The 12165-nt window shown below is 45.1% G+C and overlaps 1 protein-coding gene across 13 annotated transcripts in view; it reads left to right on the top strand.

Moving 5' to 3' along the window:
* Window positions 1–12165, top strand: part of Anks1a (ankyrin repeat and sterile alpha motif domain containing 1A) — a 185550-nt gene that overhangs the window by 99213 nt on the left and 74172 nt on the right. For all 13 annotated transcript variants that reach the window (XM_029566911.1, XM_008840116.3, XM_029566910.1 and 10 more), the window contains one exon: window positions 10930–11050. In XM_029566911.1, the coding sequence (XP_029422771.1) occupies window positions 10930–11050 (121 nt within the window). The remainder of the gene's footprint in view (window positions 1–10929; window positions 11051–12165) is intronic.

Below are 12165 nucleotides of genomic sequence, written 5' to 3'. Positions count from 1 at the left end.
TGCCAGTTGTAAGTTTGCTGTTTTGACTGGCTGCCCGATCATCAAGCACCCGAGAATCTGCCTCTCTTGGCCCTGCAGTTTCAAGGATCACAGGCGCACACAGCCGTGCTTGGCTCCTTATGCGGTGTTGGGGATCCTAACTCAGGGACTAATGCCTGCAGAGCAAGTGCTCTTACCCACAGAACCGTCACCCAGCCCCACTTCGTTATTTTCTCATCACTCCTGTGTTTAGTAAGTCTGCATTATGTGTCAGTAATCTGAAGCAAGACCTTTCAAACTCATCCAAAAGCACCAAAAGAAAATTTTAGTACAGTTCTCTGGCAAACAGGCCAGGCCTGGATCCACCACGCCACCTGGGAAGTACAGCCTACTTGTTTTCTGGCTCTACCAGTCCAAGTCTCACCTTTTGCTTTTACTTCTGTCTTGTCCTGTGATACAAGGCATCAAGGACCCTCCTTACTGCTGTTTGCAGAGTACTGCGTTAACATGGTTTTCTGGTTGGGCCCAGATGCCTTATTTCTGTTTTTACCTTTTCCCTGTTCATTTCCTGTGTGATTATCCAAACATGAATCAGGTCAGGATGTCTCAATTAGAAAGGATGAAGGAGGTATGTGGGACGGGTGGGCAGGGACATCAGAGCTCATTTGGAACAAATAGACCACCTCTTAAAATTTATTCCTTTTCCTTTTTCTTTTCTTGGGGGGGAGGGGGTGTGCGTGTGCGCATGCGTGTGCGCGCGTGTGTGTGTGTGTGTGTGTGTGTGTGTGTGTGTGTGTACACGTGTATGCTGTTAGATAAAAGCCAGGCAGGGAATAGCCTCAGGAGACACAGGAGGACTCAAGCAAAGCAAAGTTTATTTCTTAGGATTGCTGATGGCTGGCAGCTCAGCTGGGGAGAGAAAGCAACCAGTGGCTTGTGACTGCTGAGGAAGTTCTTATGGGAGGTTGGGGAATGTGGAAGGTGGCAAAATAATCTTTACAGTTCCAAGGGAAGTAGCTTGAACTGAGACAGCTCTTACATCAGTGGGTCTGGGTGCAGGGGCCTGTTCATCTTCTAAAATTATCTGGGGAACAGCTTTGTGCTGAGATAACTCTAAATGTGGCTGTGTGGCCGGTTCCTGTTTTGTAAGGCGGCCCTCATGGCCTGTGGCCTGTCTTGTGAGGCTTTTTTACACTGGGAGAGGGTCATCTGCAGACCTGGACTCTAACATTCCAGCCTTTTGTGTTATAGGATAGGGTGCAGCGTTTTCTCATCATGGCTACTTCCTGCTGGTCAAGGTCAGTGTGGGGAAGGAAAGGCTGGAGTCAGGGTCCAGTCAGGGAGCGGGGGTCTCCAGCTCGTGCATCTAGACAAAGTTCTCGGTGGTTGACAGACATTTATACACATGGGGGGAAAGAAAATAACAGTTGATTAAAGCTGGTATGAGTTAGTTGTTGTATCCAGCCCTGAAAATATCTGAAGAGGCAAGGAGCAATGGTTAGCACCAGAGTAACAGAGAGCAGGGGCCCAAGTAAGGGCAGAAGCCAGGGAGTCTGTCCTGAAAAGATACCCCATTGGGGTGACTGCTGGTACTGAGAAGTTTTTAAGTAAGAAATCCTTGGCATGGAGGCATTTTATGTTGTGTTCAACCTTACTTGATTGGTTGACATAATTAACAGCATTCCTTGCCCAAGAAAACTCCCTTTTTTGCAGTTAATAGATCCAGGGCTCACCTGTTCTAGAGGGCAACTTCGGCTAGGGAGGACACTTTCTGTTGTAAGATCTGGATTGACTGGGCTGTTGCTTCCACTGCTGTAGTTAAGTTCCTGCTTGAGGTCCTGGATCTCCTGAGAGAGGTGTTGGGCTGAGACCAAGGTATGTCCCAGGCTCCCTGCTGTGAATCCTGTGGTGGCTACAGATGATACCAGGCTGATTCCCACCAGCACTGCTAGAGTAGCTGACCTTTTTGCTCTGCTCTTTTCTGTTTCTGTGGAGAGAGAATCATGCACCTCTCCTGAGGCCTATAGGGTTACTCTAGGTATGAGAATGGCTGGAGTGTAGGTATTCTTGACTGGTGGGGAGATACAGGTATATATCTTGGAGCAGCAAAGGAAAAGTAGCACTGGGGCTAGACCAGTATTGTTCCGATTGTAACATCGTGGATGGAGGATTGGGGGCAGTTAGAGACTGAAGCCTAATGTCTGGGAAGTTCAATCCTTTGAACTCTTAAAGAAATACTGATCACTTTAATTTTTGGTTATACTTTCCTTTTGGGTATTTAAGACCAAATAAACCAATTCATTTTTACTCTTAAGGTTGTTGAGGATCTGTTTCTCAGGGGTCACATGGGCTTGGGAGGAGCCCCTGGCTCCTTTTTCCAGTTCCATCTATGTGAAGATAAGTCAAAAGTCCTGCTTGACCGTAGCTGGCTTCACTTGGAAGCATGGAAGAAATGTTTCCTCTGAATTGACCCTCCTCTTAGTAGACTGGACACTGGTTCAAGTCCATCTTGTGGGGTCTCCATGGCCTCCCTGAACAAGAGGACAGATGACTCATTATAGTTACGGGACATTTTGAGAGATGCTCCATAGTCCCCTGGAACTTAGTTGACCTAGAGGGCAAGGAACAAAAACTGTCCCTTTAAGTCCCTCTGACCAGATTAGTATAGGCCCCAAAGTCTGGCTGTTAAACATCCAAGAAGGTTAGTTATACCAATCTGGTACTTTTAATTATCATGTTTTATGCAGATTAAGCTTGGGCAAAACCCATTTTTAGATAAAATTTACTAGACATCCTTAAACCAGTTGACTAAGCTATGACTTTGGCCCGGGGATACTAAGCAAGGCTTACCCCCTTCAAAGGTTCTAGCATCAAACAAATGTTTGGTTGCATTAAAGTTTTCCTGGGGAAGCAATGAGTTCACTGAGCTTACTTACAGAGAAGACTGAGGGGTAGGAGTGACCTGAGGATATTTGCACTGGATGTTGACTTTTTTATAACCTCACGGGTCAAGCCCTCTCTTTGCAGCCTTTGCCTTCCCAAGATTATATACTATAGCCCTTTTTAAATGTAGGCTATCGTTTGCAATTAGGGCAGAAATACATACAGGTGGCTGAGAAGAATGGCTGAATACTCAGGTGAGGGTCCAGTGACCCTGCTTACCCCTCCTTTGATAAAGGAACATGACTGTCAGCAGGCCCAATTGTGATGATTTTTAGTAAGGAGACACAGCTGAAGTCATGAAGATGGCAGTTTTTGACTTAGGAGTGATGTGCAGCAGCATCTTATAAAAGAACATGGAATCTAAATTACACACCTAAGATAATGTAATTAAGTTAATATCCATTTACACACTGTGCTTTATAAGTTTCCAGATAAACCTTATAGAAAACATAAAACCATTAATAATCTTTGTTATTTTATGTAATTAAAGAGAATGGTTTACTAAAAACTTGCTTTGGGTTTTGAAGAAATGTAAACACTGGGTATAGAAAAGCAATTGGTACATTAAAGTATTATCAAATTGAAGTTCACAATCTCTAGTATGATCATTTAAGGAAAACTGTGTTGTTTCCCTCCTCAGACTTAAATAAACTTTTTAAATCTCTCAAAATATTGAAATATAGGGTTTCTGTGTTTGGCCAGACAGAATCACTGTCTACTTTGTATTGTGGCCAGGAAGTGGTTCATAAAACCTTTAGGCGCTTTGATGTAATTATATTTGAAAGTCCTGGTTGCTTTAGGGATTTGAGAAGACAAGTCAAGGGAGTGAGAGCCATAGACTTAGACTGAGGGGTTCCCATGATGACAGATTAAATAGGCAGCAATAAGAAAGTGGATGAGAAACTGAGTAAATAGGTAGAAGATGATGAGGATTCTCTCACCCTGAGAGGTGGAATTGGGTACGCCAGTGAGGATGCCCGGGAGAAAGGTGACAGAAACAAGGAACCAAGGGAGCAGGAGGAAGAAGGAGAGGGGGACACGTGAACTATTGGTTGTGTCAAACAAGTATGTGCGGAACCAACGTGCAGAAAGGCATCCCTTTCTGTCAGAAGCCCGAGGAGTGGTCCCAGTCTACTGGAGGTAGCGTCCTACAGACACCAGGGAGGTGTGTTCACCAGAGAGGACAGAGCAGGTTCCTGTCCTGGACAGACAGGGTATGTTCCTTCCCCGGAAACAGTGTCCTGTAACCAGTAGAAGGAATGAGTTTTTCAGCACACCAGTGTGTCTTTTGGACTCAGTTTGAAAAACTCAACCGTGAGTGTGGCATGACCAGGCGGTAGAGGAAGAGCGAGCACAAGAAAAGGGATGGGAAAAGAGACGTGGAGAGTAAGAAGGAAGGGGAATGGGGGGGGAGAGGAACAGGCGGGAAATGAGGAAAGATGGAGAGGTACTTAAAATTAATTTATATATTTTAATACCAGGAACCATGTAGATAAGTATTAAAGAGAGAATATTTTGACATGAAAAAATATTTTTGTCTTAATTTAACATTTTTAGTTTGTATGAAACCTCATTTAAAAGTTAATATGATATCAAGTAAATTTAAGAAACATAAATTTATGTTGACTGTGTATATATATCTAATTATATATAAGATAGATTTTAATAACTAATGTGTTATAATTATTTTTGAGAATGTGGCTTATTATTTTTAAACCAAATTATCTTTGAAGTAGACAAATAAAATGAATACACCTTAAAACACCTTGAAAGTAAACTAAAACCAAAAAAGGTGTTTAACAAATAGGATTTTATATAACCATTTTAGATGTTTTATATAGGTAATCAGCATTTGAAAGTTTTGTGAAACATTTAATAAACTTGAAGACCTGTTTAATAGATTTTTTTAAATTAGGGTACCCATTTATAAGGCCTTTGAGTATATCATCAAAATATTTATACATTTGTACATGTGTATTTTGATTAGGCATACCAAAAATAAAACCAATAATTTTTGTGCACAATAAAACAATGAGAAAGGAAAAAAGCTAAAATGGCCATAGTTTAAAAATTGTTTTGATACAGACAATACATGAAAACAATCATCACAGACACAGATCCCATAATCACATGAAGTCTAGGTGCACCAAAGAGTAGAAGACAGAAAGCTTGTATCTCTAGTTCTTTAATATTTAAAAGACTTGGTGGTGTAAAAGAGAGGGTTAAGTTTGTCACAGGGATTTGAAGTAGCATTTTTTCTCCCAGTAAAGCAGTTTCTTAGGTATGTGTGGTTGTACCTGTGAATGTTGGAAGACAACTTTCAGGAGTTGTTGCTCTCTTTCCACCCTGTGACTCCCAGAGACCAAGCACAGGTGTTCAGCCTTGCTGGCAAGCACCTCTACATGCTAGGCCTTCTCTCTAGCCCAAATAGTCTTATTTCTTAATAAAGCAACATCACTGGATGCAAGCAATGGTTCACACTTGTAATGTCAGCGCTTGAGAAACTGAAGCAGGAAAATTTTTGTGAATTGAAAGCCAGTCTTGGCTACACAGTGAATTCCAGGTCAGCCTGGGCTACAGTATAAGACCTATCTCAAAAAAATACCAGGTGGGGGCTGGAGAGATAACTCAGTGGCTAAGGACCTGAGTTTAATTCCCAGCACCCACATGACGGCTAACTGTCTGTAACTCCAGTTCTAGGGGATCCAGTGGCTTCCTCTTACCTCTGCAGGCACTGCACAACATGGGTGCACTTAACATACATGCAGGCACTACACTTACAAAATAAAAATAATAAGGGGCTGGAGAGATGGCTCAGTAGTCAAGAATACTGATTGTTCTTGCAGAAGACCTGGGTTTGAATCCCAGCACCCTCATGGCAGCTAACAATTGTCTGTGACTCCAGTTCCAGGGGATTTGACAGACCTCTTCTGTCTTCCGCAGGCATTGCACAGCATGGGTGCACTAACCTACATGCAGGCAATACACACATACATATAAAAATAAATAAAATATTTTAAAAAATAATAATAAATTAAACCAAAAACCGGCTGGGCATGGTGGTGCACTCCTTCAATCCCAGCACTGGGGAGGCAAAGGCAGGTAGATACCTGTGCATTCAAGGCCACATTGGTCTACATAGTGAGTTTCAGCCCAGCAGGGCCAACCGCAGGGAGACCCTGTGTCAAAAAACAACAACAACAAAAAAAAAAAAAAAAAAAAAAAAAAAAAAAAAAAAAGGGTGGATGGGGGGATGGCTATACATGAGGTACATAGCTCAGTCTTCTCACATATGTGAAGGTAACTGTTTCCTTAATCTTTCATCTTCATTCTATTCTGTTAATGCTGTCTGCCTTTCAGAGAGCATGTTTATTGCTGTAAACATATTAGTATTCAATAATAGTAATATTTTATTTAAGCATTATATTGTAGCTCATTTAATGGCCTAGTACACTTTAATTTTTAAAATTCAGATAATATAAACCAGTTAAATCTCATCATTTTGCCCCTAAAAGTTGGAGTTAGTTGGGTTTTTTTTTTTCTTAGTATTACCAGGGACCATCCAGTAAGGTAAACTGATTTATTCAATATAAAAGGATGGTTTTCGTTGAATGAGGTGCATAATTTGAAGGAAACCTTTTTTTTAGAATATGCATTTATGTGTGTTTGTGTGTGAATGTGTGTACACATGTGCATATGGAGGCTGGGGGACATCTTCAGATGGTGTTCTCAAGAACTGCCATCTACCTCCTTTGAGACAGCCTCTCATTGGTCCGGAGCTCACCAGGTAGTTTAGCCTGGCTGGTCAGTGAGCCCAGGAATCCTGTCGCTGCCTCCCAGCACTGGGATTAAAAGCATGCACCACCATGCCCAGCTTTTTACATGGATTCTGGCACTCAATCTCAGGTCCTCATGCTTGCAAGATGGGGGGCCTCATCCGTGATACACTGAGTCTTCCACCTGGTTCAAGAAGCCTTTTTAAAAATTAAGAAATCAGTGTTGGCAATGGTGAAAGATTTCTGTGCTAGGGACAGATTCTTTTCTATTTTTTTTTTTTTTTTTTTTTTTTTTTTTTTTTTTTTTTTTGGTGTGTGTGTGTGTTAGCTGCCATGTGGCTGCTGGAATTTGAACCCGGGTCTTCTGTAAGAACAACCAGTGTTCTTAACCACTGAGCCATCTCTCCAGCCCCCTATACCTTTAATTTTAAAATGCTTGTTTCTGGTCTCAAAGGTCTCTGGAATTGCAGCCCCTTACGTTGCCTCTGGGGAACGATGCGCTGCTAGCTGTGTATAGTAAATAGTCCAGTAGAGAGGCTGCTCCAACCCTCTCTTTCTACTAAGAGAAACCTGCTGTTGGGGAGTATGTTCAGCTGGGCCTGGATCTCCTAATGCCTTGACCACTCTGTAATGGGCCAGTGCCCAGACACAGGGCCAGACTCTAGACACTGGGAACAGGGTCTTTTCTTTTTCTCCTGGGACAGTCATGTAGCATCCAAAGGTGGCACGGTGTTGGGGCGGGGTGTCTCCGTTTCCTTGTGTGAGATACGTCTTCTAGAATCAGTTGGACCGACACCATTGGTATTTGAAAAACCATGAGAATCATGGGGGAGAGTTTGAGTAATGACCCCATCATGGTGCCATTGTTAAGAATTTGAGACACACACGGACACACACACGGACACACATAGCACACACATACAGATGCACACACACACACAGGCACGTGCACACAGACACTTGCAGTGACAGTGGGCTGCCAGCTGCTCAGGGCTGGCTGTGGGCTCCTCTGTGCTCACAACTCAAAGCTTTCTTGGGGATTGCAGCTGCTATGGGGCTTCTCAGAAAGCCACCCACATCCCACTGGACATTCCACGGGTCACAGGTGGGTGGTGGCTGCTCTCAGCTCTTCTCTGCCCCTGAAGGGCTGCCCTTCACAAACTTGAAATACATTTCTTCAGTTTTGATTTATCGCCAGCCCTGGAGGAAGGGGAAGAGAAGATTAAGAAGTAATTTAGTAAAGAGCAGAATCCTTTCCGCTGAAAATCAGTTATTGCCATAGTCACTGTGACACGGGGCTGCTTCTTGGGGAGCAAGGACCGCTCACGAAAAGCAGCTTATTGCTTGACTGTGAGGTTTCAATCCCCTTGCTGGTTGGAGCCAGTACAAGAGGAAACAAACGCCCTCATTTACTGCCTGGATCCAAGCAGGTACTTTGACTGGGCAGCTGAAGGAGAGAAAATGTTCCAAATTGGATGGAGGAAAAATGAGGCCAATCTGGCTCAGAATTTGAGGAATAGAGTTTAATGGCTATAGCTCTGTAGTAACTTTTGAGTAACCTTGGGCAGGTCCTATGCCCTTTCTGGAGCTACAGATGAAAGGGCAGAAACCAGGCTGTCAGTTCCCTCTCTGAGAAGCACAGGGGCTGGGTGAGAACCAGCAGGAACCAGATTTCCAGGATTCTTCCTGGAGGAATCATGTGGGTGTGTAAACCTATGGAGCACAAATTCCTGCCAGGAAAGCCTGTGGTGTTGTTGACACAGTGTGAACTGCTTAATGGCCCCTCTTTGTTCCCTTAATTGTTCTGCGAAAAGGCAAAGAATAACTGATACCAACCCATAGAGCTCCTAGAATGGAAGGGCTTTTGGCTTCCAGGTTACTTGCCTAAATAAATGGCAAAGGTTCCTTCTGTGCTCATCTGACTTTCTGAATGGGACCATCATTCTGCCATTGGAGTTGGCACCCTTGTTAGCAAACAGGAACAAGGACTTCTTCACTCTGAGGCTCTGAGAGTCCTTGTCCTGTCAGTAGGTGGGTGCAGAAGAGATCCTGGTTAAATACTAACCCAGTCAGTGCATTCCCATTATGCTGTGGGACACTGCAAAGGAGTCCCTTTGTGGGGTCTCCAGATTCCTTAGGTGCGACTGGGAATCTCATCTTCCTCCACTTTGTCCTAGTCTGCACTCATCCCTTCAAACAAATCAGATTTTCTTCTCTGGCTTGATTCTAGTAGCTGTGATGTGATTATTCTTCATTTGCCCTTTAAGCATCTGGTGCCTGCGAACGGATGAGTAGAATCATCAGAGCAGGGTTCCCGTGCCCCTTTCTTTGTCTCTAGCACTGTGGTTTGGGTTTTCCTAGCTTGGCTCAAGGCCAGTGACATGACTGTGGCTCCCTGGCCCTTAGCTGACCAAGGCCCTGTAGCTGTGGGGCGCAGAGGCCCCTCGGGTCTAGCTCCTTCATGGGAGATGATTAACCTCCTGACTCAGGACCTTCTCAGTAGACAGCTGCTTTCACCCATATGAACTCATGTTCTAGCTGCTAACTCTCAGAGGTAGTTGGAGTGGTGTGAAGTCCTATTATAAATGTGGTAGCAGGGCCAAGCACGGTGCATGCCTTTTGTTAGATTTTTGGAGAATGAAAGGAAAGACAGAGGAGTAGGAGACAGGAAACCAGAGCCAGACCTGCAGCAGGCAAGGAATAGATCTTCCTGTATTCAAAGAAGACACAGTGAGGGTAGAGGCTGTCCACGGGAACTAGGCTTCTACAACTAGACAAAGAAACCACAGGGTTTTTATATGAAAGTTGTGAGACACAGCTGCACTTTGAGTGCCCAGGTTTAGTGTCCTTGAGGGTCTCTCTTCTCAGACAGGCAGGTCTATAGCACTAAAGGAGACAGGTAGGCTCCACAGTCTCTCTCAGCCCCTGCAGGGAGTGACCAGTTGATAAGGCTTAAGCAAGGCCAGGCTGCTAATTTAGGGCCAGTTAGACACTTTAAGGGATTTATGGCTTTCCTTAATGAGGCTTGTGACTCTTTTGCAGTTCACATATTCTGTCACCTTTAATCCCAGCAGAGGCAGAGGCAGATGGATCTCTGTCAGTTCAATGCCAGTCTGTTCTACACAGTGAGTTCCAGGCCAGCTGGGGCTACAGGGAGACCCTGTCTCAAAATAAAATTTTTTTAAAAAAAGATAAATAATGTGGTAGCAGGCAGTTTTAGGGAGAGGAAAACCTTCCGTAGAGGTCCCAGGAAAGGCACTGACAGGCCACTTTGTTTCTAGTGACCGAAGTGTTGAGGGTCTGTCATTCTGAGGTGGGAAGGGTGCTAGCTTTGGGACAGCAGTTAAGACACAGCTTAGACAACAACCAGTGGGAAAGCGTTCTCCACAGAAAACGCTGAAGATGGAGAGGCCAGAGAAGGAACAGCCTTGGATTTTGTCTTTTTTTTTTTTTTTTAAATTTTATGTGTATGCGTGTATTTATTGCCTGCGTGTTGGTTAGTGCACCCGTGTCATGAATTGCCCGTGGAGCACAGAAGAGGCTGTTGAATCCCCTGGAACTGGAGTTTTGGACAGTTGTCAACTGCCATGTGGGTGCTGGGATTCAAACCCAAGTCTTCTGCAAGAACAGCCAGTGTTCTTAACCACTGAGCCATCTCTCCAGCCCCAAGGATTTTGTCTTTTTTTTTTTTTTTTTTTTGAAGGATAAAATGAGACAAGAAAAAAGGACAGTTCTAGTCAGAGACCGTGTATAGGAATTACTTTAGTCTTTTCTGTTGCTGTAACAAAATACTTGAGTTTGAGTACTTTATCAAGAAAAGAGGTTTAAGCCAGAGAGCCAAGATGAGGTGGCTCCATCTGCTTAGCTTTTGGTGAGGGAACTTCTGGCTGCATCACAGCATGGCCATGCATCACATGGTGGGGCTGAGGGTGGAGGAGGTGGTTCTGCTGTAGTGTGACACTAGTGAATCCCCTGTCCACTGGAACTCCACTCAGGTGGTGATCCTGATGACCACACGACTCTCCACCTCTTCCAAGCTTTGTCTTCTTCCCTTCGTTGAGCACTGGGGGTCAAGTGTTGGCTTGTAAATCTTTGGGACAAACCCAAGCAGGGGGTATGTGACAGCAACTGGCCTCCTCCTCCTCCAGGTGCAGGTGTGGAGGACCGAGAACCTCAGGGTTTTCAGCACCACTCGTCTGAGTGCCCAACGCTCTGGGTTTTTGTCTCCTAGGACCTGGCTATGAGACCCAGGACTCAGGGCAGCACCCTCCCAGCAGAAGGCGAGCATCCGTACGAGCTGCTGCTCACAGCAGAGACCAAGAGGCTGGGGCCTGTGGACGGAAAGACGGAAGGTATGGCCTCCTCACTCCCCACAGGACACGAGGGTCAAAGCTGTGGTGGGAAGGGCTGCCACTGTGTGCTGCTTAGGTTGGGCAGTTGGGTAGAGCCGGCCTTGTCTTCCATGCTTCATGCCTGTAGCCTGTGCCCTAGGAGGGGCGGGGCTTCTGCGCACCCACCAGTGCAGCAAGGAAAAGGTTAGCACCCCAGGTGACAGCCACGGAGCAATGACAGCAAGCACTGCTGCAGAAATTGGCCTGAGCCTGCCCTCAACCTCAGGTCATTGGCGAGGGAAACTAGCCCAGAGCCCTCAGGTCCAGGCTGGCGGTGGGGTGCGGTCTCGTTGTCCTGATGGCAGGGCAAGATGCTGCTAGGCAGAGCTGTGCTGGCAGTTGCCATGGTTTGCTTGTGTTGCCTCCATAACATTGAGTTTCTGGATGTGGATGCCGGCCTGCAGAGGGAGGGTCTGAGGGACCCCTGCCTGGCCTGATGCCCCTGTGCATTCTCAGAGTCCCTTTTCAGTCCCGGCAGGCCCACATCCCCATGAGGTGGGGAAGGGCCCTTCTTTATACCTTGGCCAGTATGGCACTTAGTGTTGCCTCCAGTGGTCCTGTCCAGGTCTCTCCTTCTAGCATGTAGAAGCGTTGTGGCCATCTTCACCCTGGTTGTTTTATTGTTTTACATTGTGTAGTTTCCATTTGTAACTTTTTTTTTTTTTTTTTTGGTCTTTTTGAGACAGGGTCTCCCTGTAGCTCTGGCTAACCTAGAACTCACTATGTAGACCAGGCTGGCCTTGAACTCACAGAGATCCGCCTGCCTCTGCCTCCCAAGTGCTGGGATTAAAGGCGTGTACCACTATGCCCGGCTCCCATTTGTAACTTTTTAAAAAGAAAAATTTATCAGTTTTTGTGCAGTGCCATGAGTTTGGGCAAAAAGAATTGTGTACTTGCCAGACATAATCAAAATATGAAGTTTGATCACATTACATTTTTCCCTTTGTCCCCCCACAGTCCACCCCTCACAGCTCCCTCTCCCTGGCAGCTGTGGTCTGTCCAGTGATTCTGCCTTTTTCTTGTATGTTGGAATCATTCAGTATGTCCCTCTTGTGTACTGCAATGCATCTGAGATC

The sequence above is a fragment of the Nannospalax galili genome, unplaced genomic scaffold (genome assembly GCF_000622305.1).
Source record: "Nannospalax galili isolate Female #2095 unplaced genomic scaffold, S.galili_v1.0 scaffold538, whole genome shotgun sequence".
NCBI lineage: Eukaryota > Metazoa > Chordata > Mammalia > Rodentia > Spalacidae > Nannospalax > Nannospalax galili.
Note: the sequence above shows the minus strand (reverse complement) of the source record. Positions and strands in the feature narration are given on the sequence as shown.